General features: G+C 46.4%; 2 protein-coding genes across 3 annotated transcripts in view; both read right to left on the reverse strand.

Annotated features, from left to right (window-relative positions):
• Positions 1–6522, reverse strand: part of CRACR2B (calcium release activated channel regulator 2B) — a 46161-nt gene extending 39639 nt beyond the window's left edge. The window contains exon 1 of the mRNA XM_014251956.2: positions 6430–6522. The gene's annotated coding sequence lies outside the window, so the exon portion shown is untranslated. The remainder of the gene's footprint in view (positions 1–6429) is intronic.
• A 1071-nt stretch (positions 6523–7593) lies between these two features.
• PNPLA2 (patatin like domain 2, triacylglycerol lipase) overlaps positions 7594–27059 on the reverse strand; it is a 33402-nt gene continuing 13936 nt past the window's right edge. For both annotated transcript variants that reach the window (XM_088057238.1, XM_005522369.3), the window contains exons 2-9: positions 21627–21859; positions 21375–21440; positions 16637–16846; positions 15675–15735; positions 14801–14968; positions 14248–14380; positions 13716–13838; positions 7594–12892 (exon numbers count right to left, since the gene is read on the reverse strand). In XM_088057238.1, the coding sequence (XP_087913364.1) occupies positions 12628–12892; positions 13716–13838; positions 14248–14380; positions 14801–14968; positions 15675–15735; positions 16637–16846; positions 21375–21440; positions 21627–21859 (1259 nt within the window). In that variant the 3' untranslated portion in view covers positions 7594–12627. The remainder of the gene's footprint in view (positions 12893–13715; positions 13839–14247; positions 14381–14800; positions 14969–15674; positions 15736–16636; positions 16847–21374; positions 21441–21626; positions 21860–27059) is intronic.

A 27059-nucleotide genomic window follows, 5' to 3' on the forward strand; every position in this document is an offset into this window, starting at 1 on the left:
GTCCTTCCCTATTATTTTAAGATGGTTATTTCAAAACCCAGACTAAAAAATCGCCATGAAGCCTACTATAGACAATCACAACTGTCTTTACTAGAGGTTTAACAGGGCCAGAGAACTCCCCTGAGCCATCTTGGAGGTCTCTGTGCTGGCAGAGGGCATAATCATCTTTCCATTCTGCACAGGGTCAGCTTTGCCTCAGCTTCAGGACCCCAAATCACCTGGGACAGGCTCTAACAGTGCAGCTGTGGCAAATAAAACAATAAAACCAACAAACCCATCCCAAGTGAGGTATCTGCCTCCAAGCAGGAGGCTTTACTCACCATTTTGTTCACCATTGCTGCAGAAGTCTTGCTTGACACTGACCCATGGTCTTGGCTGGGATTCTGCTAGAACAGCACAAAAAAGGAAGCAAACTGCTTCCTTGCACCCTGTCCTGTCTCTAATCTCCCTCTGGGGTTCTTTATAAAGGTTCTCCTAGTACTGACCACAACAAAAAAGCTTATAAAACAAACAAAAAAAGTCCCAACACTCCACACTTTGGAGGCACATTAATGATTCCTTAGTGTTACACGGATAAAGGTCAGGAAATACAAAAAGTTGGGGTTCCCATAGTAATGCTAATTCAGCCACACTGTACATCCTGTGTATTTAGTGGTACACACTGAAAAGGAAAAGGCTTCATCTACCAATGCTTAAAAGGTTTTTGATTTAGTAAAGACACTTGAATACCACCCCCCACACACAACATTTATTGTTCAGAGCAGTGGATTTTCAGATCGAATTGGATTAAGCCAATCTCAGCATCACTCCAGCTCCCCATATCTAGGGCAATAGCATAAGAGCTCTCAAGCATGATTACAGACTGAACATTATTTGCCCAACCTGAATGGAAGAAAGGGATCCAGGCGTCAGAGTGGCTTGAGTCACCAAATCGCAGTCACACAGATTCTGCACTGGGATGCAGCAGGGACTTGGTAAGGAGAGAGGGGAGACAATAACCAACAAAGCCCCCACACCCATAACCAGCAGGTGTTAATCCATTTCTATAAACACTCATTTATTTGATGCTGACAGCTTATCCTGAAATATCCTGCCAGGTATCCCACCTCACAGGTCTGGGAACAGGTGAACTACAGCCACACTGACCTTTCCCCGGCACAAATCCGTGTATTGCTCTGCTCTCCCAGCTCCTGAGGGCTCATCTCCATGCTTTGCATGAAGCCCACACCACTCTTCGAGAGGGAACAGCTACAAGTGGTCCATTTGCATTTAGCGGCTTGACTGAGCAACCCGATTTGCATAGGAAGCGAAAGACTCTTTGTGCCATAGGAAATCCATTAAATCAAAGGGGTTTGAGCACCTCTACTGGAGCAGAGGTTTACCCCTCTGGCTACACTTCTGGGAGAAAGAAAAGGTAGATCAGGCATCTTGCAAACTCCTTAAAGAGGCAAAGAGGATAAGGAAGAAGGAAAGCAGCTCTCAAGCACAGGAGCAAAGTGTGCAACAGAAGAAACATGGACACTTGTGGGGGTGCCCACATGTCCTTTCTCCCTTCAGGATACCCGAATTTTTTTCCTAGTTCCCATGATCTCAGACAGAAGGACACAGTTCAGGACAACAGATATCTCAGAACTTCAGAAACCAAAGGAGAAGAGAGAGACACTGCTCTGAACTGAGAGGTTCTCAGCTGTGCTGGACACCAGATCAGCCACACAGCCCTGCTCGGAGGGCACCAAGCTGATGGAGTTGCCACGGAGCAACATCCACACCAGAGCCTGCACAGGACACAAGGACACAGCAGATGTATGTGTCTGCCCACAGGGTTACTGGGTGGCTGTTCCTTCACTCACGCTCCTCAGGCCCTTGCACTCACCTTCCCTGTTGGGCTCCACCATCAAGTCTCCGCGTTTTAAAGAGGCTTTGCCACCCTCCCCACGGCTGAAGAGCCTGGCTATTCCTCTGAGCTGCACAAATTCCAGCCAGCATCTAGCCACACCTGCCAATAGTAACAAGGTTTTGGTCGTGCTTTATCTTATCTAAGCAATGATGACGCTTGTCTTTCTTCTTGGGCAAAGCTCAGTAGCTCAGCACCTGCCGAGGAGAGGAGCTGGGCAGGGGCCAGGAGCTTCAGGCTGCAGCAATTCACTCCAGAGCAGGATGGCTCTGCTGGCCTGCCTGTCCCACCCCACAAAAAATGGGCATTTGGCCCACAAACTAGGGCTGTGGGGAAAAAAAAAGGCTCAGCAATATGTACATTTCTCGTCCCACTTTCAGCTCAGGTTCTGGCACAGGCACACAGCTCGCCTCCCCTAGACACAATATAGCCCCACTAGCCCTTGCCAGGAGACAAAGCAGTGTTTTACAGGGAGGCAGAAGTCTTGTCTGGAGATAAAACTTCAACATCTGTCATGCTGTCAACCTATCAGTCACCTACAGCTTCAGTTCCCAGCTGGAGATGAGCTTGGTTTCCTCATCTTCATTTTCTAGAGGGGAGAAGAAACTGAGGCAGATAAAAGCATTACTCTTGCTCACAGATGCTATGCTGAACAAAATGGAGAGGAATTTAGTTACTGTAACAGTGAGAGCCACCAAGTTGCTGTAGGATGTGTTAAATCTGCCTCCCTGCACTTGAACCTCTGCCCAGCTCCCACCATGCTCAGCCAAGGGTTTATAGCTAACCTGCAAGTTTGCTGTCTCCTTTTCCAGAGGCTTGACTCACCTAGCTATACCGAAATATAGCTTAATTTTTCCCAAAAGGTTTGCTTTCCATAGCCTAAATGACATATTTAGGCATTCCACAATTTTATTTTTAACAGCACACAGCTATTCCTCCAAAGGACTGCAGATATCCTGCATGGTATTCATTGGAAGAGCTTGAAGTAGGAAGCAATAAACAGGTAGATATGTTACCTTTATTGCACAGTTACAATAATTAGGCTTTTTTCAAGCCTTCACTACACTGCTTTACTTTCATCCAGCACATGTACTAAAAGCTTATTCTTTCACAAAGCTGTAGGGTAGGTCTTCAGAGCTTTCCCCTTATTCATGGTCTCATCTCTCCAGACACACAGGTTGCTCAGCCCATAATACATCACCTGCTGTGAGCAAGGACACCTTCACATCTGCCAGGATTGTACCAACAGCACAAGCTCAAGCCAGCCCCAAGCCCATACAGTGCTGGATCACCACAGCAAATCTCAGGAGGTTCACAGCTCCCAGGCACATCTTCAGAGCTCTCCTGCCATCCCCAGAACAACACAAGCCTTTCCTGCAGGGCTTTCAGGTATGTGTAAAGCTCAGACACCCTTCTGAACCAGGCAGTCCCTTCCACATACACGGGGCAGCAACTGGTGCAGAACAGTGATACAAAGTCTCATACCAGCAGAGATTGAAGGCACAGAAGCAGAGGCAAGAGCTGCTCCTTCAGATGTGGTCTCTGCTAAATTAACCGCAATTACACACTTCACTGGATAGAAAGCAGGGATGTTACAAGCCTCCTTGCTCTCACTCTTTTTACTTGACAGATTTTCCTCCAGTTATGCCAAGCATAGAAGAACACTGTACCCTTCCAAAGTGTTGCACCATATCTCATTTCCTCCAAAACAAACCCATGATTAGATTAAAGCCATAGTCTCTGAGAGCACAAGACTGTATTTGTTTCTGCTCTAGTGCTCTGTCACACAAGGTTAAGAGAAAAACATTTGGTTAAGAAGTCAACAGGGTTTCCCAGCCATGTTACTCCAATCCTGAACTGAGCACAGGAAAGCCCAGAATGGCTCCAGCCTTCATTTTAAAGTCCACAGTACCACAACACACCTCTACTTTGGGTGTTTTCTCCCAAAGCTCACAATACTTGTTATTCCTTTTGAGGCACTTAGGTCCTGCAGTCAGGTGAAATACTGAGATTCAAGCATTCCTGGCAGCTTATACAGACATGCAGAAATCTCCAAGAGAATCAGAAATCAGCAGGAAAAAGCAAATTAAGAACATTATTTAAAAGAAAAACAAGAAATTATGTAATTTTGTGGTTTGGGGTTTTTTAAATGTGTGGCTGGCGGTTATTTAAAAGCTTAGGGTTGGAAAACCTTTTGATCCTATGGCTGGAGAGGAGCACATGGTACTCCTTGCCACAGCAAAAGCCCATGGGAATACTTAGTAGATACTAAGTAGATCCACCCTGGTGCTCCTTGCACAGCTGCAGAGGTCAGGTTTGTTTAGCAAAATATGCATTAAGGCCATGTGGAGGGAAATTCTCCTCAGCCTCAGGCAAGAAATTAAAGGCTTGGGGTGCAGGATGAGGAGAACACTGCTAGGAAAATATTAAGAGGGTCAATCAGTACCTCCCTTTCAAGCTGCTGGGCTATGGGTACCTCTAAGGATACACAGTGACAAGGGACAGAAGCTCTTACTCATTGTTGCAATTCTGCTGTTCTGCTAGGAGAACAACAACCACAAGAGATTCAGACCTGCAGAGTAAACCAAGTATTTCCACCTCAGACTTCACACAAAGCCACAAGCAAGCCAAGGCACCTGGCAGGAAGGAAGGAGATGCTGCTCCACTCAGTGGAAGATGACACATTTACTACAGCTGAAGTTTCTTGTCACTGTACTTAAATCCAAGATGAGCTCCTGCAAGCAGGGGAGGAGAGCAGGGAGAATTCAGTCCCCAGAGCAGCCTTATGAAATCAAAAAAGATTTAGAGAGTGAGTAGCTGCATTATGGAAACCAAACCTCATTTGCCGCATGTAGGGATCAATTTCCTTAAAGCTCTCTGACCATGAAGAGCATTGTGCATGGAGCTGAGCCCATGTGATTTCTGTTGCTGTCAATTGTCCTCATCCCAATAGTTCATTTTCTGAGGCTGCCTGGCAAAGTCACGAGGAACAGCAGTTCCCCAGCACTGTCTGTGTGCTGCTAAAGACAGCCCCATGTGGAGCCCTCCTTTGCAGCACCATCTTCAGGTCAGTAAACTGGAGGCTGTAGATTCATCAGATACATCAAACTGGGGTGTGGGGGAGAAATTTTCCTGTCTGATGGTAACAAAACAACCAAGCAGACTTTCCAAATGGATACTTCACACTCCCCACTATAGCTTGCCGCAGGAAGCCAAGAGAAGAATGATGCTCCAGGGAATGAGAATATTTTTTGCCCAGCAAGGTAGCTTCAAAGACATTTTATACCATCTTATGAAGGATTCCAAAATTTTATCTCAGGCTTCACATCACTCTCTGTGGAACACGGTGTCCTGGAAAAGAGAGGATTCTTCCACCCCAGCTCACTGCAGCTTTTCAGAACCTCCTCTAGACCACCTGAAGCAATTATCTTCTTGATCAAGAAAAGCAATTTCCATAGCCCTCAGGAGATATAAGTGTATATATATATTTTTTTTATCTATATATAGCTAGTTAGGTGATTCTCAGAAATAAATGTTACCCTAGAACATGAAAAATAAGATACAATGGCCCCTGAGCCTGCATAAAGGCAAAGCTAGAAATTAAGATTTTCTGAGCCCCCTTTGATGCAGAGCAACCATCAGAATAAGCAAGAACTCAACAGGTCACGACTAAACAAGCAAGCTGTGTTTGGATTATCCTGCCTCCTCAGGATATTCCTGAGCACAGCCATCTCCCTGTGTGTGAGGCTGACCTCTTTTCCCCTCAGCTGTTTTCAGGAAGTCCTACAGGAAGGACTTAGGTTCAACACACAAGTTCACCGAAGTGCATCCCGTGAGTGAGAGATATTAAAGAGAAAGAGGCCGCAGTCTTGGGAGAGGGAAAGCTCTGGTATTTTTTTCCCTCTAGAGAAGGAGAAGCAGCACCAACACAGCTGCTGTAGGAACCTGAGGCATCTTGATATGGTGCAGTGTCATCTGCACCGAGACCACGACAAGAAAGAATATTCCCTAAACAAAGGAAAAAGGAAGAGAGAAAATAACAAGGTCTCTACTCAGGTTCAACAAGAAAGACCAAAGTTCCATGACCGCATATCAAAGGAGCCTGCAGACTTCACAGAGACAGGGGAGAAAAGGCGAAAGAGGCAGCAGCTCCCTGTCCCGGACCCCCCCAGGGCAGTGCTCCCCATCCCGTGGCGCGGCCGCAGCTACGCCTCAGGAGCGCTGTGTGCGAGAGGAGACAGCATCGCACAGGAGCGCGGATGCTCCACATCCCTGTCACCAGCGAAGGATCTCCGACAGCTGGGGACGGGCCAGGTGTGTGGCTGCGGCCCGGCGAGGAGCCCACAGCACGCAGGGCCCCCAGCCCTCCGCTGGCCTCTCCCCACAGCCGCGGGGGCCCTTCACTGGGGCAGCCGCTCCCCGACACCTCGGCGGCGGGAGCCGGCAGCTGCCCCGGGGAGGGGATCGGCCCCGGAGCACCGCACCCTCACCCCGCTGCCACCGCTGCCGCCCCGGACTCCCCTCACGGCGCTTACCTGGCCCGGCGGGGCGGGAGCGAGCGGCACCTGCGGCCGCCCTGGCGGGAGCGGAGCCGCCGCTGGCGCCGGGGCGGCCTCGGCCGGAAATGAGTGGGGCCGCGGGCGGCAGGGCCGGGCCGGGCCGGGCCCGCCGGGCGGGCGGCAGCGGGAGCCGGGCCCCTCGGGAGAAGCAGCTCTACCCCCAGCACTAGCACCCCTGAGGGGCAGGAGAGGCGCGCACCCAGCCCCGCTCACAGCCACTCCCCCGGCAGAGCCGCAGGCAGCGCCCGGGCGGCTTTATAGAAAAAGGATTCATTTCACTGATTAACGGCACCGGGCCGGGGGTTTTGTTGTTTTGCAGTCATTAGAGGTTAAGAAAGCTGTTTGCTTTACCAGCTGCAGCCTAGAATGCTAATTACAGCACTTGTCCCCGTCACGTGACAGCACATAACGAAGTCTCTTCCTAAAGTTTCCGGCTGTCAAAAGCCTGGACAAAGAGGAGCCCGAGCCCTGTGGCGCCCGCCAGACCCGCGCAGCTCCAAGCCGCAGCCTGTGTGAGGCTCCCGGCCCTGCTCCGGGCCATTCCAGCCGCGGCTCCAGGGCGGCCCTGCCCACATCCCTGGGCTGGCAAAGAAAAGCCCCGGCATTCCCCCAGCCCAAGGGCCGGTGGTTTCCGTGCGCTCCGGCTGGAGTGTAACCGGGGCAGTAACCTCGGTATCTGTCCTAACAGGCAGACACACAAGAGCCAGTACCGTCTATTTCACCAGCAAGGACTCTCTAGAAAGAGGGGTCAGTTTCCTCAAGAGGTGATCCTGTAATGGAGGAGTTTTAAATTTGTGAATGACTTTTTACTAACCCTTCCACAAGTGATAAACACCTGCTATTTCTCAAGAGGGTGCTTAATTCCTCCTGGAAACCCGTGTGTGCCACAAAGCTCCAATAAACAGAGGCTAACAGCACTTAAGGTATTTAGGCTTGAGTAAATCCGACCTGGACCAAAATGCACCCATTTTCCACCTCCAGATCAATGCCCCTTCAATTGTGTACTGATAAATGTTGACCCTGAGAGGAACTTGAATGGGCTTAGGCCTAGCAAAACAAACCTGCATCATACAGCACATCCAAAAAATATTTAATAAACCTTTAAACGGCAAAAGAAGCAGCCTACCAGAGCCAGGTAAATATACTGAGAAAGTTTTTATTAGAAGATATATTTCTGCCAAAATAAATAGTTACATTTTCTTCAGCAAAACATTAGAAAATAGAAACAGGAGGGGAAAAAAAAAAGCATCAACAATTTAATACTGAACTTTTAAAGTGACTGTGAACACTACTTAGTGACATTGCTATGTAAATACATAACTTCTGTATGCTATTGCTGGTCTAGTTGCTGCTCTGACACCAGTAATTTCCACAGGACCTCCGCCTATGTTGTGTGCTTAAGGGTCTTCTAAAACTCAGTGGCAGCAGTGGAGTCCCAGGACACACAAAGCTCAAAGAGCTGCTTTGGATGCTGTTTTCAAGAACAAGAGAAAACCCCAGAAGTGAGAGGTATTTATTTCAAAGTTATATTTCCAAGTCTTCTGTTTGTAACTAGAGTTTCATCCTCCCTGTGAAGGTGAGCTGATGTGGATCCACAGAGTGAGATGGATGCAGTTAGGTGCTGTCCTAGTGGAGCTGCCTGCAGGTTGGAAAAGGAGCAATGTCCCAGCAGCAGGCAAGGGGAAGGAGGGAGAGGAGAGGGGAGTCCTGCTGCACTCAGAAAGGCAGACACCAGGAGGACAGGAGGCACAGCATGTGTTTGGCACAAACAAGCTGGCTGACATGGCAGCCAGGTGAGCTGGTCCATTCTCTCACTGAGTTAAGGAGAAGACAAGATCAAAGCTTGAGAAAACTGTTGGCAAGGCCCTCTGACTTTGGCAGCCCTGCTAGCCACCCCAACCAGCATATATTTAGTAGAAATGGACCCCCCCCCAAAGGAATAAACACACACAGAGTTTCAGGTATTTCTCCCACAACCACTTTGGTGAAAGTGAAAGCTCTTTTCTCCAAGGAAGTAGTGAATTATTTGATAATTTTTATAAATTAATAAAACCACTGGGGAATATAAAAGTACTAGCAACACCCCAGCAGACAGCAGATTCTCTTTTATCCTCTGGTCTGAGTGTTGCAGGTACACAGCCATCCAAGAAGCCATGAGAAAACAATTCCTAGGTCCTATAAATAGTGGTCAGTATTTTCTCCTAGCCCTTGAAAATCAGCTTGCAACAATTAGCAGTAGGGCAGGCAGCAAACCAAACCAATTACACTACACACTAATTGTGGGTTACAGAGCATGCCATAGGCACGGACTGTTGTACACAAAACAACTCTACAGTGTTGTACAGGTTAGGGGCTGGTTAGATGCATAAGGTCACCATTAGCCTTGTTACAAGCAGCAAATAATAACACAGGAAGTAGAAAAAAAAAAGTAGATTCCTGAATGCACGGACCCTTTATGTGAAACAGTGGAAATGGCAAGGGTTGGGACTCCTGGAGTGCAGGAATCCAGCAAATGCTGTAAGGACTGTTGGACATGGATACAAGATGAATTTTTGTCCAGGAACAGGAATTTTTGTCTCACTCACCATACACTGGAGAGCAGACAGGCCCCTGCTGGGCTGCCCAGCCACACATTTTGGAGAAGGGACTGACAGCCACAGGTGACCTTGCTCCTACGGACTTGGCAAGTGGGGGCCCAGTGGACAGCAGTGGCTGTCCAGAAGGTAGCTTTGCATGCCATGATGTACACACAGAACAAGGGGCTGAACAGTTCCAGTGAGCACTATCACTATAAACCCTTCCATATCCAATCCAAAGCCAATCACAAGGTTTCCAGAGATTTCAAAAAGAGTGGGGTCTCAACTAGACAAGGCAGCACTGCATAACAAAAAGCCACTCACAAGCTGACACAGCCCTTTTTCTACATCAGTGGGAAAGGTGATCTTCCCTAATTCCTTCATTCTTTGCAATCTGTGATGAGCAGCAAGAATTTCAAGCAAATGGGTTAAACTTTTCAAAAGGAAAATGAGGCTACTTTGAGGTATTTTTGACAGATCTGCAGTTCCTTTATCAGAGCTCAGATCTATAAAGCCAACAAGCTATCACACAATAGCCATTGTAAAACTTGGGGAATAAAAACAGGCAAAGAGTTAATACAGAGTGGTGCTTTCCCAGTAACTATTCACACCCTGCAAATTAGCATAGGAAAACCAGGAATTTCCTTGTGAAGAGTTAGATCTTTATTTTTAAAGCCAGGCTTTGATTTGTGGTTATAGTTTGAAGTGTACAAAAAGTTTCTCATTGAGAAGTTAATATAAGAAATTAAACTATAGATGAGGTGAAACACAAAACAAAACTCGGGCCTTTTACCAGGCACAGTTGTTGGTCTCTTGAAATGCATGAACCAGAATCCCCAGCCCTTCTGGATCCACTGGAAGACAACGGCATCAGTCCAGTCGGCAACACACCAGTCAGTTCTGATGCAAAAGGCAAGGGATAAGGGTGCCAAGCTGCAACTTCTTAGCACACTTTATTGCCAAGAGCATTTTGTTTCATAGTTTAGTGGTTTACATAATCACTCAGTGGTTTTACCAGTCCAGGAAAAAGGGATAAAAAAATACTTGCATCATTTTTCTCCACCCATATATTAACTCAAAAAAAAAAAAAAAAAAAAAAAAAAAAAAAAAAAAAAGGCAGAGTCAAAAGGGCAGCAGCTTCTAAACACAAGATTTTCCTTATGCAGTTTTGCCTCTCTCAAATGTTTTGCTTCTGGATAAAATGCCTTTATTTCTTGCCACTAAATATCTCTATGTTCTTGCCAATTGCTCTGTGTGCACAGGAGATATGCATTTAGGAATCTAAGTAGCTGTGCATGTACCAGTCCCCCAGAAAGGTAGTCCAAAACAGTGGAAGAAAAGAAATCCCATACCAAACTACAAAATGAACACTTTTTCTCAGTTCCAATTTTCATCAAATTCATCCTGCCCCCACTAAGTGACAGTAGCTTGTTGCTGGTTCACTTCCACTAGCATCTATCATTTTTTTTCTGTGGGCTTTAAACCATCACAAGATTGACTTGTTTTGTAACTGAATGTTCTATACTGATTTCAGAATCCTCCCATTTTTCTCTTCCTGTAGTGACTTCCCTGTTTCCTGACTTAATTATGCAAAGCTTAAGACTAAATCTGACTGCATAAGTGCAGGCCTGCTTTGTAAGATACACAGGCCCTTGTGTTACATAGATCTAAGTTACATCCAGTAAGGGCAGTGGGGTGACAATCTAAGTCACAAGTTCATTCTTGCACTGGCATCCCCTGGGCAGAGACCCACTCCATTGCCTCCCAGCTTGGCACAGCCACTGCAGGAAAGTCCTGATGCTTATCAGTCTCCACACAAACACCAAACCCATGCCTAGTGCACAACTGTGCTTGTAGGAAACAGCACCCACCCCATCACCCACATTGCTCAAGAAGATTTACTGCTTTTTCCAGTTATTAGCACAACTTCTGGGTTTATTTTCCCTTTCTAAATCTAAGGCGCAAAACAGAGTCTATTAAAAATCACTATGCCATGTACAGGCTACATAATCAGCTTCAGATACCCTGTCCTGCTCCCCAGCAAAGACAGCATATGTTTGCTTTGGCCATTGCACACTCTTTGTGCTAGGAGAGGTAGAAGACGCCTCAAGCAGCAAGACAAGAAGCAGAAAAAGGTACCAGGAGCTGGGTTTGTCAGAGCGTGAAGACCTAAGCTAAAATCCATGCAATCCCCACAGGAAGCCATGTTTCACCCTGTGAAGAACAGGGAATTCATACTTCTCACACAAGCCACAGCCAGATCACTGCTGAGAAGGCAGTGCCTCCTTGCTCTGCTACAGACCCACTAGCTCTGGTCTTTCAAGGAGCAAGACAAAAAGGAGCCAGTTCCAAGTGGCTGCATGTGCATCAACAATCTTCACTTCTCATGCTCCCACTATCTGCAGAGCGGGACCTGTGAGCAACAACATGAGACAGGCAAGCTGTGATGCTTATGTAGCTCCATGCCTAAATCCTTCTCACTCCAAAGCCTCAACAACCAAACTTTCTGACCAAAAGAGAGACAGAAGCCTCAGTTTGGCAGGAGATCCATTCTGTATCACCCACTTGGAATTTGCCTCAATTTTACAGCCCCTTAAGGAGCAAAGCCCAACTGACCCCTGTCAGAGACAGCTACTTCCCCAGCACTTGCTGTGACACTCCACCACAAACCTCTGAAAAATAACATTCCCTGCACCATTCTCATCTTCCTACATGCACTTCATATTGCTTCAGCTGCTAAGATGATCCCGAGATAGCCTGGCTGAGCTTTTTTCAGGGCAACCCCACACCAATTCCATTCAGAGTCAGGAATAGGACCTCAAATTCAGCATGTTTCCCTGGAAAAAAAATCTGTCAAAATTATTTCTTTAAATAAGCTCAATCACTTAACACTCAGAGTTCAAGTTACAGCAGTTCCCTGAGGATCCCAGTCAAGAAGGGAGAGACCAAGACAACATGAATTAGGGGAAATACATAAATTTTCTACACTTCTGCAGTTCCAGTGTAGTCTGCTGCAGGACCAGCTCCAGCTTCCAGTGTGGACACAATTAAGGGAGAGAAGAAAGGACATGGTTTCAGCAAAGAAGAAAGTCAAGAGGAGATTTGAAACCCATGAGAAAAATTGGTTTGGCAAGAGGCTACCTCATCTTTCAGTAGCACAAAGATCTAAGGGTTGACAAATGATTTAAGGAGAGGAATCAAGACACATGCTCTGAAAAACCAGGGGAGGTAAAAGCTGAATGAACTTGAGAGCGTCATCTACATCCTGGTTATTTGGCGGTAAAAAACCAGTGGCAATTCAAAGTGCACTACTTGGGAGAGCCCAGCTGGGTCAGCATCAGCCTGGCCACAGGCAATGGCCATGCCTCACCACAAGTCTAGAGCAAGGAATCAGCCTGTGTGTGTGAACACAAAGGTCCCTTGCTTGGCCTAGTGGGCAATAAATGGCTACAGTCAATTCCACCAGTCTCCATCCCGGGGAAATCCCCTTTGCAGCATATTCAGGAGCACAGAGCAGCCTGCTGCTGAGGGATGAGACTGGTCCCACCCTATGTCCATTCCCCTTCCCACCCACCCTCATCCCCCGACAGCAGCAGGCTCAGAAGAGTGGCAGGCACTCTTTTGCACAGCCTAGAGGTGGAAGCTTTAACTGAAACCCTTCCCGAGGGAAGAGGGAGGCTTGCATGTCCACGTTGATGCAGAGCAAGCCCAGCATGAGCTGGCGCTGGTACTCCTCCCACTTCATCATGACATCAGAAACCGAGCGGTTGCTTCTCATCCACGTGGGCAGTGCTTCACCACAAGGTGGCGGGGGAGAAATTGGCAGCTTCTGGGGCCCTCCGAGCTCGAGGTGGTAGTAAAGCCTGAAAATACATGCAAAGACTCAGTACATGGGAAGACTTGAGCAGGTCACCAGACTAGAGCTGCAGTACCACAGTCTTGTTTTGTACTAAATTGACTACATGACTTTAGTGAGAAGTCTCAGTGTGCCCATTTTTCTCCCTCACATCTCTCAGTTATTCAGACCATGAACTCTTTTGGGTAAGAATCACACCTCTGTACTAGAATCAAATCACAGCTGCGACCCCCTGACTACTACTGTGAGAGTTTCCTATTCTCATCCAGACAGCAGTCTTGCCACAGCTTCAAGCCAGGGGCTATTGCAGGAGTTCAGTCAGAAGCACAGGCACACACACAGGCCCAGACAACTCAAGTCTCATTTGGAAACTCTCTTGTGTTCCCTGGCCACCATATTCCCTCCCCAAAAACCAGGCTGAGATATTCAGGTAGAGGAGGTCATTTGAACACAAGTACTTCTTGGAAAGCACTTTCAGGGGATCCTGGGCCAGAAAATGCCACAAACACCTCTGTCTTCTATATGGAGCATGAAATAAGCTGGCATACTGTTTTAATCAGACTTCTAACCTACTGCTATAGTGACAGCTCCATTACAGGGTCTGCCCTATAATAGGGCAAAGGAAGGGAACCACGTGCTGAGTCTATCCAACAGCTGAGGAAGCCAAGAAACAATGAACCAAATTTGCATTTCAGTGCAAGAGGTAAATCCTTCCGGTCAATTTGTGCCTTATTTGCTCTGCTGTAGAGACTAGAGTCTCTAGAATTCAAAGGTGTAAGGGGAAATGAAGGGCTCCTACAGAACACTGCTGTGAAGAAAAGCAGCCATACCTGGCTGAAAGATGGCTGCCCAGTTTCTTCTTGGCTTTCTTCACAAGATAGTTGCAGATTTCTGTCATCTGCTCCCTCATCCATCTTATATCCTCAGGGATATCTGGGAGCCATTCCAGCAACCTGTACAGACACAGGAGACAATCATTAGCTGGGCCATGCAAGGGAATACAATGAAAAGAACACCAGTGACATCTTCAAGTCTCTCTTAAGGCTCAAAAATTTATCACCATTTCCTGGGGCAAGTTCTAGCACACAGTAATCTTCCTTCAAGCTGGAAGCAGTGGCTGTAACTAAACGACATAGGAAGATAAGAGAAGTTTTGGGTTCTTGGTTTTTCTGGTTTTGTGGGGCTTGGTTTGTTTGGTTTTTTTATTCATGTCTGGTAATTGTCAGGAGCTCCTTCCCCAGGAAAACCCGCAGTGCAGAATTAAGAGAGAATCCCACTCTCTGTCCATTCAAACACTACAGCTACATCAAATATTTGTCTGCGCTGGGAAGAGCACCACTGAGGGACCAACCCAAGGCTTACCTGACAGTGAAGGAAACTGCAGACTCCAGAGGCAGCATGTAGGGGACCATCATGGCTGTGGCCACACGCACAGGCAGCATGTTGCTGAGGCCAGTCAAGAAATTTCTTCTTTCAGCACAGGCCTCCAGGAGAGCTGAAGGCAGAAGAAAACATGGTTGAATATCCCCAGTGGGACTCTCTTTTCTCATCATACCTCAGAAGTTACTCAGCCTGAGGCAGCTACCTCCCACTTCTTAGGAAGTCTTGCTCAGGTTAGCAATTCCTGCGCACAGCCAAAACCAGCAGCTTTCACCTTTAATCAGACTCTAAAGGAGTGAGCATCAAGACCCCCTCCCCTCCTTACCCTGCAGAGCACTGTCAAATGAATCAAGCTCTCCCAGTCCAGCCTCCACAGTGTGAGCTCCGACTTTATCTGAGACCCCCAATACATCTAACCTGCAGGAGGTGTCATTTCAATCCCAGCCATACACAATAACCACACATCCCAGTAATCTTCTGAGACAGACCAGGCAGCATGGGAAGATTACCTGTGATCTCTCCCTTTGAATCATACCTTGGTTCAGTCTGGGAGGCAAGTGTTCGAAGATGTGCTCTTCAACAACAGCAAGAGCAGTGCTGTCCTCTAGTTGGTCCTCAGCTTCAGTTTCTTCCTCTTTCTTCTCTCCTGGAGGTGCTTCTATGGCAAGGAGAGGACGGGCAGGACTTGGACGATTCAGGAGACCTGAGAAGAGAAGTTATACTGTAAGGATGACAGAAACCAGCTGCCCTGCCTGGCCTTTTAGAGTGTTAGTCCTTGCTTCACCCTAACTCCCCTCAGGCTGAGGTCATACCCAGCCTCTTCATCTTACATCTCTTGTAATGCTCACCACAAGCAGATAAAACATGCAGGCTTAAGTTCATTCTCTCCTTCCTCATTACAAGCTCTCACATTTCTCCCCTTTACGTTCTGCAGGGTGCTGTTTTGTTGCTATGATCTGCCAGTCACCCATCTTGTAGGCAAGATTTCCTTCCTGCAGTGCAATCCCACTTATCCCGGTCCGCATCACTGTCCATGGACACGAGGTGGCAGCAAGAGCACACCCAGCGCTGCAGGAGAGCAGCGCCCAAGTGTCCGGCACTGGGGCTCTGAGGGCAGCACCACTCAGACCCAGCTGCACACGGGGAGCTGCAGGGCATCTGCAGGACGTCCAAATGGCACTGCTACCCAGTAACTGTGTCGGTAACTGCAAAGGTCACCCCTCCACCTCTCCTCCCTAAAGGGCTGAAGTAGACTTACTAATGAGAATTCCATACCCTAGTATCTTAGGCACAGTTCAGCTCTTCCCTTCCTCCTTTCATATGCACCATCAACTACTCTCAAAGCCAAGGCACCAAGCGTGGCACAGAACAGGCAAGTCAGTGCACCCTGCAAATAGCTAGTGCCTTACCATTCTTCTTCAGGAAATGCAGTGCATCTCGATAGCCCTGCTTGCACATATCCCGCAGCACCTGTGGGCAGAGGAAGGACAGTTTCATGTGGAATCTGGCTGAGCAAACACCTACCACAATGCTGGCTTCAGAGGAATTTTCCTGACTCCAGAGCTATCCCAAGAACAAGTCTCATTCCTGCCAGCCTTATGCAGGCTTTGAGCAGGAATGGGAGTTATAGTATCAATACATTGGCTATGGGAATCACAAGACAATTTAGATTGGAAGGGACACCTAGAATCCTATTTAAGTGTGGGCATAGAGTTGCAGCTACCTCATTGCCCCATCTATAGCTGATGCTGCTGTGTGCTGCCTCCAGGCAGTCACTCTTGACAAGCAGCCCAGAATACTTCCCTGCAGATGGCAGGAAGGGCCATTGTGTTTGCAGATAAAGCCAGCTAAGACTAGAGAGGGGGTGGGAAAGAACTTGCCCAAGTAATTCAGTGCATGAATACATGCTTATTACGTCCAAATGTCAGGGCTATCTGGCACTTGCATCTTCTCAGAAGTACACAAAGTTTGCAGTGCCACTTGCTACACTGACACAGTAGAAAGGCTTCGTACTTGAAGCTCTATCCTTGCCTTAAAACACTGAAGTGCACATTGGTTCTGATGGCCAATACATCTTTATTTACAGTGAGCCTGATTTCCAGGCAAAGACTACTCTAGAGAGGGCAACATGGGAATACTTTCTAAGTAACTGCTACTACCTAAATTTCAGATGTTCAAGTAGAAAAAGAAGACAAACCCTTTTGCAGGTGCTCAAGGTTTAGTGAGTCACTGGGTTGATGATGTCAAGATTAAAGACAAAGCACAAGATACAAAACTAAGTGTCCTGAATCTTCTCCTGCTAAAGTGCACACAGTATAGCCAGTGCCCAAGATCTGCGGTCCCCAAGTTCTGGTGTGGCCAGGAAACTCACCTGTGGCTCCGGAGGAAACAGGGCCTTTGAGAGGCGGTAGAGGTTGCGAAGGTTGAATTGGATGCTGGTATTGGTGACTCTCAGCTCATGCATGTTTGTGGAACTGTCCCGTGGGCAGATATCGCTCTCTCCCGAGAAAGGAGACACCGTGATTGTGTTCTTCAGCTCATATTGGGGCAAATTGTCAGAAATCCCTCCATCAACATATCTCTGAAATCAAGACAAATGCAGCAATCGTCATTCTCACAACTGATAGAGTAGCTTTTTTACTCTGTGTCCCTTTTCCTTCCTGTTTGTGCCAACAACTTGGGAAGAGAATGGAATACATCCACCAGTATTGAAGGAGTAAAAACCCGTGATAGCACAGCTGTGATTTATAACAACCCCTTCTCTGTTGTTTATAACAACCCCTTTTGCTGTGTGCTTTTTCTTCATTGACTGTGCTGCTCACAGGAGTCGAGTAAGAAAGGCACATTCACTTGTGTGACTGCTGACTTGCATCTCCTATGCAGTCTGACTGCTGTTCAATTAAATAATAATACACACCAACAAGCACCTACAGTGCAAATTAGCACTGATCTAAGCTGTCACACTGTGACATTGTGCCATTTTTCACTTGTGTTTAAAACGAATAAGCTCAGATACAAGTCCCCACTGGCAGGTTTGTTACCTATGAATAAAGCCAGCTGATTTGTTGCTAGTGGGCTTATCCAGCAGGAATCCCAACACATGCATACACATTGGGAATCAGCTTGCTGTGGTCTGATAACAGAGCACAAGGGACTTGGGTTTTGCTCCTAACAGGCACCCTCTTATCAGAGAATGTTCTGTACTTCTGTACCATGAACACATTTGCATTACCCTCGCAGGAAGGGCAACCCCAGTCCTCAAAACATTCGTTGGATACTGTAATTGCACAAGAAGCTAAGCAAGATGATCATTATCACAGGTTTTGGCAGAGTAAGCAACATGCAAAAGATAAAAGGAAAAGGATGTCAATCAAGCCAAAAGAGAATGAAGCTGGGGGTTTTGCAGGGCAACAATTCCAGCTCTTGTGAACCTCAGTTACAGAAGAGTTCTGCTGGTTTCTTATCAGGGTTGATGCTGCAGTTTGCTGCCTGGATCCATTTCCTTCATACTCAAAGACAAATCATAGAGGGGCTATGCAGCCCCACAAGTAGCAACTGTAAACCTCTTTCAGCTCTCTGCTGGGTGAGGAGCCGATGAATGATGATTGAAGGAGGAAATGCTCCATTCTGCATCCTGCTTCCTGTTGTCTCACAGGCAGACTGACCACCAACATCGCTCTTTTGCTGCACAGTGCCTAGGAAAACACCAAAGGTGTTGTCTGGAGGATGCTTTGCACTTTGTTCTCTCTTGCTCTGGATGGCAGACAAGACAGAGACCTCAAGCAGCTTCTCTGAGCCTGGGGAACAGTTCACAGGCTCGTGGGCTGAAGGCAATTAAATTCAGCTATAGCAAGCCGGCTGCCATTGAGACAACAGAGTTAGGGTAGACTGTTGGAAACCAAAAAATAGAAACTTCTACAGATGCTGAAGGGTTCAATCTGCAGCCTTGGAAAGAGCTTGGATTAATGTAATGATGAAGGTGCACAGACATTGGGTAGAGAAATTATAAACTTATGTTCCTATAGTTATAAGTAAGAATATATCTTAAGTAGGTAAGAAATTATATTAGATAAAATAGTTTGAGGTTTAAGCTGTAATAGTGACTTATAGAATAGGCTAGAGATCCAAAAACTGTAACAGAGGTGTGCATGTGACCTGTCAGCTTATAGGCTAAGAGAGAGACACAGTATAGCAAAAATAAATAAAGGTGATCGGTTAAACAAGTGAAAACAAGCTTTATGTCAACTGCCTATTTGGCTAAAATGTTATATATTGCTGTGTGAAGAAGAAACTTGTGTCTTCCTTGAGCTATGGCTGACTTGTTGCTCCTCTAAATCTCACGCCTTGAGACTGATACCTTATGTGGCTACTTGAGCAGCAATAAACCATCTCAAAGAAAGGTGGTCCCATCCCTCGTTCTTCATCTCAACAGTGGACTGCACGGCAGTTTGCCTTCTTAGGAGGCAAGCTAAACCTCAGGGTTACCTTTGCATACAGACTACAGCTTCAAGGGAGATGGCTTGCGATTACAGTTGTAGGCTACAGCAGCCCAAACTGAGAGCACAGGACATTTTATCCTCATGGCAGCCCTTGCTCACCAAACACTGTGTCAAGACAGGCACTTAGAGACTCCAACACCACCTGAATTTGGATAGTGAAGAAAGTGGAAGGATAGGATAGATTAAACTCAAGGATAGGATAGATTAAACTCAAGGATAAGTACATCCTCTCAGAAACAGTAACACAGCTTGCTCACAAGATGTTTTCCAATAACAGAGCTACCAACAGTCAACTGAACCCTCTCCTGCTTCTAAAGTGGGCATCGGTGTTCCCTAAGCCTAAAGCAACCACAGTAAGCTGCCATTTTCATCCTCTTCCCAAAGCTGCTCCACTGACAGCCAGACTAGGCACAGCTAGAGCTGGAGACGTCCACCTGACTCCCTTTGCAAGGATGAGATTCCAACATGCTGAGTGGAATGAGAACAGACCAAAGCAGGCAGCAAGCACTTTGTTTAAAGAAAAGGGAGGTAAGATTCAGTGCTGGACAATATTAGTCTTACACTAAGGATGCAGAAGACTCGTTTCCCTGAGGGTGGCAGCATGACTGCAGAGATGCCATCAGAAAAAAGGCTCAGCTACAACAGAGCTGACAGGCAAAGCCTTCTGACTCCATAGAAATACAGGAGTACACTTGCACACCCCACTCTCTGGTTCACTGATTCCCAGCAATGCTGATTAACATTCCTCAGCAAACCTCAGCTGCCACTTCTTTGGATTTGCCTGAACCTCCAGGAACCCAACTGTAACCACTCTCCAGCCTCCTGCAAAGCCCAGAACAGCCCAAAGCCACAGGCTGGAGCCACCAGCTGCCTGCAGGCAGGAGCAACAGCAGCTTTAGGGGATGGTTCATAGACTGGGGTACCCACTTCCATTCCCTTATGTCCTCCCATGCACAGGGCCCCTCACTCATATGATTTGACAATCAGCTTTGTGGCCCTTGCCAGGGATTCATCTCATCCACATGCTGCAGACAATTCATAGCTATAGTGTGTGTTGACAGGTCAGTTACTGACTTTTCCATTTCTCAATATTTAAGTTGCTGGGTTTTTTTTAACTCCCCATCTCCATCATCCACTCCATAAGGATACCAGATCTCAGAGAAGTGAACACTGGAAAAAATTTAGGAGGAAGGCAAAATACAGATTTTTCACCTTGCACACAATAACATTGCCTTGAAAACTAGTCCTTGTGCCAGGCCTGTCAGTTTATCCTGTGGTAAATACAGTCACCACAGGCATGCTAGGAAACATGCATTCCTGTTTCAAAACCATTTCCCAAGTGCATACCCAACCCAATTTAACCTCTCACCTCATCAGCAATCCCCCTTCAGTGCAATGCTTTTCTGGGGAAGAGGTAGGAATTAAATTTCCTCATCTCATATTTCCTCCCCACCTTTTCCCATGAGAAGTCATCCCTCAGTGTGCCATGGCAGCTGTACATTCCAGAAACCCTGATGTTGTACACAGTTTTGGAATTGTGAGAATTCTGCCTGATGCACACTGACCTCAATTATCCCCAAAGAGATGTAAGACAAGAGCCACTGCTATGGTCTCACCAGCTGAAGGGAAAAAGCCCTGCCTGCAGTTGCTGAGCAAATACCAAACCATTACTGATTCTGTCACTTCTCTGAAGGGCTGGGTAACACTGGACATCTCCTCCAGGTCATGTTCCTGACCAACATGGTTGCACAAGACAAAACCAGCCAAGCTGTGTATTATGCAGGAGCAAAACTGACCTCACTTTTAGGACACAGGTAGCAATCAGAGCAGATGTGATGCTGTGCTCTGACAGACTGAGACACTTTGGTCAGATCACTTAAGGTAAATCAGGGTACATATTTTATAGCAGTTCTCCCACTCACTTTTGACAGTGTAGTTCGCAAAACCCCTGCCTTTTAACATGTTCATTAAATTGTGTAGCATGAAAGAGGCCAAGCTCAACCAGGAGGCCCTTAAAGCATGACTGCAATATCAAGAAATGCTGCAGCTCTACACAGCTTTCACATGTTTTCATTTCTAACATGCAAACACAGAGAGATAAATTGCTCTTGGACAGCCTTGGACACAATTAAAAGAAAGCTCTGGCATGCAGCAGAACGTTATTCTCAGAGAAAGGACAGGAAGAACTCCATGGAAAAGAGGGCCAGTATCCACAACACTAGTAGTTAAAGCCCTGCAGAAAGTGTCAGGCACATGGGAGAGGGACTACACTCATGACTTTTATCCTGGGCCAACTCCTTTCCACAGACAGCTGGAGCCTCAGTGATAGAAAGTGTTGTACCATGCAGCTATGAGAACACTCTGCTAAGCCAGCCAGCCCTTCCCCAGACTGCTATGTATTACTATATGTTAAATCCACTGGTCTTTGGGACATTTATAGTCAATTGTGGGCAGCACTGGAAAGAAGGCCTATCCACTGCTGGAAGTTGTTTACTTGGGAATTTCTTGTGTCTCTTCAGATAAGTGCTGCCAGCTGGCACACACTAACATTATCAAAACCTACTCATTAGCATGCAATTTAATGAAGGAACATCTTAGAATCTTACTTACCACTCCACGCAAGGTTGGAGGTATCAGCCCACAATAGACAGGGATAAAGGTGCTGCAGACACAGGCCTGAGGGAGAAAGAGATCCAGAATCTAAGAATCAGATCAAAGCCTACTGAAACTATTACTGTTCTCAGAACACCATGCTAGCATGTGCTGACAATTATACTCCAGTACTAAGGACATTTGGAGACCAAGGCAAAACAAAACAGCACACATTTCCTGCCCAGCCCTCTGCAGTAAGAATCCATTCACCTGGATCAGTTCCTCCCTGGAATTGAAGTCTGACAATATCACATTTTCTCCATCAGAGACCCGCGTCAGGGAAATACCCAAACGTCCTGCTGCAACCTCATGCCCATTCTCTGGCACCATCTTGTACAGGCACATCCGAATGGTCTTCACCAAGTTGAAAGAGGGATGGAGTGGGCCCAAGAACCTCTTCCGGGCTTCTTTTGACGCACGAATAATGCTGGCACCAGCCTCACCTGCAACAAGACAAATGCACCATGAAATGCTACCAAAACCAGTCTTCTCCTTTACAAAACTAGGCACAGAAAAGTCTCATTCCCAGCTTTCCCCAGAGGTTTCTCCCCACTGGCTACTACATAACTCAAACCAAGAGGTTATTTACAGGGGGTGTTACAGAAGTCATGGAAGTTTGCTGTCTTGGCCCTCACACACCCCCATAACAAAGAGTCACACTCCCCTTATGTTTTGTGAAGTCAAAGAAGATTCTGTGCATCTGACTAAGGCCTCATACTTTTTTTAGATCCTATTGCACTGGTCCGTAAAGAGCTGGTGAAAACAGACTAAGAAAGAAAACAAGTCTGACACTTCAACAGCTTTGAGCTTATGGATAAATCTACTTCAAAACATATTCCACTAAAACTTTTCTAGTAAGCATCTTTTTCCAATCAGGAAAACGGATCATAAGCTAGTAAGCAAAAGTGTCAGAATAGGAAAGCTGTCACTTTCCAGCTAAATGATCCCAACTCTTCTGTCATCGTCAGCCACATCTCAAGTCCACAAGAGGGACTAACACTCCATTAGGGAATCATAGACTTAGTTTCTCCTGCAGAGTCTCTGGTGTCCCATCCCTTCCATATCCAATTCCACAGCACTAAACTAGGCCCTGATGGTAAGCAGGACTTATGAAGGAATGCTTGCTTTACCCTTTCACACAATGACCCGGCTGGTTTTGAGAAGAGGAGACATCCCAGCTGCATAAAAGGTAAGGTATCTGCTAAACCAATTATCTGTCACTGGGAGCTCCATCTGGCAAACGCATCAGAGCCCTCCAGTAGGAAAAAAGGGATGGGAGGAAACAAAAATACAAAACCACAGCATCCAACATGTTGCCCTTTGCATTCACTGACTGCTGCCTCCCCATCCAGCCATGGTGAGACAACAGTTCCTTCTAAGTACCAGCTAATCACTGCATTCCAAGGAGCTTCAGGAACATATATGTGAGAAGCATGTGAAGGCAAGAATTAGAGAAACCAGGAGAAAAGAAACATGCTTTTACAAATGAAGACTTGTCTCCAATCAAACCGAAGGTCATTTCCTAGAAAAGGACAAGAGACTACCAGTTCAAGCCAACTGGAAGTCCCCTCATTTCGCTCTCTCACTCAATTTTTGAATTGCAAAAACAAGGCAGCAGAATGAAAGAACTCAAGTTAGACCCAGGTTAATAAATACAATGGAGATAAGAGCAACAATCCTCAATGCTATGTTGACACATCCCAACCTTTTGCAATACACGTGTGCCAGCAACATGTTTTCCATCAATGCAGCCTGGGAACGTGATTCTGGGCTTAGGAAACCCACCAACACCAGTAGCTCAAGCACACAGAGAACTGAACCCTTGAACATGACCAGAGACTCTGAGGTCAGGATTTTAGGCACTGTGAGGTAGCAACTTAGCAGAAAAGCCAAAGTTCCCCCTCTGAAGCAATTTTTAGCCCTGTAATCCCAGTCTTCTGTCCTAAAGCAATGTTTAGCAGTCTAATTCTGATCTTACTTACTCAATTAGCAGTAAGCCATTGAGCCAAGCCTGTTCCAGATAGTAGCCACATGGTTCAACATCCTTCCCAATATGAAAGAAGTCAGCCCCACAGAAATACACTTTATAATCACTGAGACATTAGCACTCAAAACGCTCCCTAAGACACCTTCATGTCTGTCAAGGGGAAGAAAGACACAAAAGAACTGAAACTGAGGAAAAAACTGAAGAAATCCCAGCCCAGCACCTCAGTCACACGACCCCATAAGGCAAAATCCTCTTCACTGAGTGCCTTGCAGGGAATTGTTGGCTTGGTTGAAACCCCCAGTGGGAGGGTGGGTGCTGAGTGTGCAGCTGAAGGGAGACCCCTGTGTGCAAAAGCCATGCTGGGGAGAGTGTGGGTTATCCAAGAGATGGTGCTTGGAGAACAATGCTTTCAGGCTTGACATCTCAGTCTGCAGAAAGACATGACAGCAATACTGAAAACAACTGCAACTACATGGAGCGTATGACTGTTTGAACAAAAATGTGAGCTGGAAGGGTTTTTTTTAAGAAAAACAGGAGAGCGAGGTCCTGACTATGCCAGAAAACAGCATTTGAGGGAAGCCCCGAGTTACAGCTGCCTGCTCTATCAGTGTTTCATAATCAAGAGGGCAAAGTGAGATTATTGCTAATTAGCAAGTTCATTCTTTGAATACTTTCTGGGGTTTTTTTGTTTTGGGTTCCTTTTATATATGTGTGCATACGTACATACCCAGAGGAGCTTTGAGCCACTTCTGTTTAAAGACGTCTGTGATTCTGCTGGACTCGCTGAATCACTTGCACCAAAGGTGGATGTGGAATTGCACTGTGGGAAGGCATGAGCACAGGGTGACCTGCAGTACCACCAGCTTTCCTGGAGATAAGGCCAGCTCAGGGGTCAGCCAAAGAAGATAGGTTTATGTAGCAAGATCCATGATAGATGACAAGTCCTCTTGGAAATATATTTGTGAGGAGAGAAAAGAAGTAATAGTGTTTTAATCCTGTTACTACCAGAAGTGCTATTCCAGGAAAACCGGCTCAAATTCTGTTTGCAATCAGTCTGAGGGAGCAGCTGAATTAGAAGCAGTCAAGAGAGACAACTCCTACAGGGGTCAGCCAACAGCTCTTGATTATTTCTAGGACTAGCCCAGTGCCAAATGCAACCCTTAGGAAAGCTTCTAACTGTTTTTTATGGATCTAGTGATTCAGGACACAGTGTCATAGGAAAAAGGTGAATTAAATTTATATTTCCTTATTGCGGTACATACCACAGGGCAGAGGCAATCCTAATAGTTAGCTGTGTTTGCTGAGAAAACATTTCATTCTTCTCACACCAACCAATTAATTCAACACCTTTCCCTATACAGATTCACTAAGCCAATATTCCTCAAAAATATTGAATTAATATAGATTAGAATATTAGAATTTTTCATTTTCATTAGAAAACCCATATTCCCCTTTACTCCTATCCCCATCACTGCCCTGCTGGGTGTTGTTACACATAAACCCAAGTACTGCAGGGCTATTGTCCTTATCTGAATTTCAGCTGTGATGACGCAAAGGAGCATCATACAGTTGTGTCCTGAAACACCCTAACATGTCCCTTGCCAGAAAAGGGAGGCCAGCTGCTCCCCCTCTGCTGATTTGTCATCTGCAGTGGCTACAAGGGGCAAGACTGTGGCACCCATGGGAAAAGCCTGAAGGCAGCTGCTAGCTCACATTTCATTTTTAAACTACATCAATCCAGCTTCACATTAGCTTACTGATATAGAGTTTGATTGTTCCCTTTAACAACTGACTTTCAGCTCTATCAGTCAAGCTCAACTCCAAAGTAACCCAGTAACTAAGTCTGTACTGCCTGTCAACTGCCCTCAACTCTAACCTGAAAAGCATTCAAGCAGCATGTGCTATTTATAACTGTAAACAAACACCCCAGCAGAGCAGCTTGCTGTTACTCTGCCTCTGGAACAGTGGAGCTGAAGATGGATCACCTAAAACTGATGTTAGCTGGGCAGTTGGAAGAGCCTTAACTGCTGCCAAGGGCTCTGGGATAAAACAAAGGCTACTCCAAACCTGTGCAGTCCATGAGGATGAGGACTACTGCAAAGCTTCAATACTGCATGACAGGAGGGGTGACATGTGGGGAAGAAGGGCTCCTTCAGACCTACATCTGCAGCAGCAGGGCTTTGGCACCAAGGGCACCAGGATGGTCTCCTGTTAAACCACATGTTAGATCATATTGGTATCTATTTGCCAGCCAGTGAAATGACAGATGACCCATGAAGTATTTCAAATGGAAAAAAACATCTAAGACACAGACAAAAATAGGAGCAGAACAAGCTAAATAGGGGGAAGGGCATTCTCAATACTCAACCCAGCAGCTCACCCACAACACTGCAGCTCTCCCCCTCTGGGCGAGCTCTGTGTCAGCACAAAGATCACCTGCACCAGGGACATTCCCACTCCCTGCCTAGTGCAACAGTAAACAGGATACAAACTTAAAAGGAAAAGTTTTCCAACACAGAGAGGAGACACAGAGAACTGGTGGATGTAGGGACAACACTCTCTGTCTCTGCTGGCAGGAGGTCACGCCCCAGACTGCAGATGCCATAACTTGCCTGGACTAGTGGGGCAGGTAGCAAACTGCAGATCCTCACTAAACCTGCTTCTCATTCAATAGCAACAAATGGACTCCTTCCTACACATCAGCAACATTCCTTCCTCCTCATTCCTTACCCAGCTAAGGCTCCAGATTGGCCCAACACACCAACAGCTTTGAAAGGAAACCAACTTGCAGAAGGAAGCACAAGTACTTTTGTTATTCCCACCGGCCCTTAACAGCCTTATGCCTTGATTACTTGGGACCACATGACCAAGCTATTTCAACTAAGATTTTCAGGACAGGAGTCCTGCCAGACCTGTGTATTATAACCAGGGACCTCATTCCAGAACTCCTTAAGCTCTGCTCAGCTCTCTCCTCCAGGGAGGTTTGTGTGATACCCAGCACGGATGTCCCTTTTAAGAGTCCCCAGCTAAATCTTTGCTTTGCTTTCAATGCAGCTGGTTGCTGAACACTGCTGGAATTGTCATTATCTCACTGGTAGATCCCAGTCTGGATGTGAATTTAGGAATAGGATGAGTCAGAAGGAATTTATTAGCATGATTTTCCCCAACATTAATTTATCTCGGTTGCCCATCTCTTGCTATTTCAGCTGTTCTGTGCCACATACATGGAAGAGCTAAAGGTCAGTCTCTGACAATGAGCAGAGGTTTCAGGAGAGCTGTTTAGTGTTCTCCCAGGGCACAAATCCTCAAGCTGCTCCAGCTCAGCATGCACAGCTCCTTCACTTGCCTCTTTTCTAAGTACTGAGAGTAAGCAATGCACATGCTTTCCTGCCTGGCCTCTCCCAGGAGATGATATAGTCCTAATTACAACACAGTCCTGTCACCACCCCAAAAGGAACCCACAAAGCTAACAAGAGGCACCAAAACAAGTTTTCAAACTGACATCTAGAAAATAATTAACAGAGAACTTTATTGGATGTTTCCTCATGGGTAGCTCAGATCATCAGAAAGTGCCTGTCTGTTCATCCCAAGAAGCAGTGCACAGCAATGTGCCAGTGACCCAAGGACAACCCCAATTCTTGTGGGAAATGACCTCA

Source organism: Pseudopodoces humilis, chromosome 7 (genome assembly GCF_049639895.1).
Source record: "Pseudopodoces humilis isolate 2021_Gansu_Grassland_sample_001 chromosome 7, ASM4963989v1, whole genome shotgun sequence".
Classification (NCBI taxonomy): domain Eukaryota; kingdom Metazoa; phylum Chordata; class Aves; order Passeriformes; family Paridae; genus Pseudopodoces; species Pseudopodoces humilis.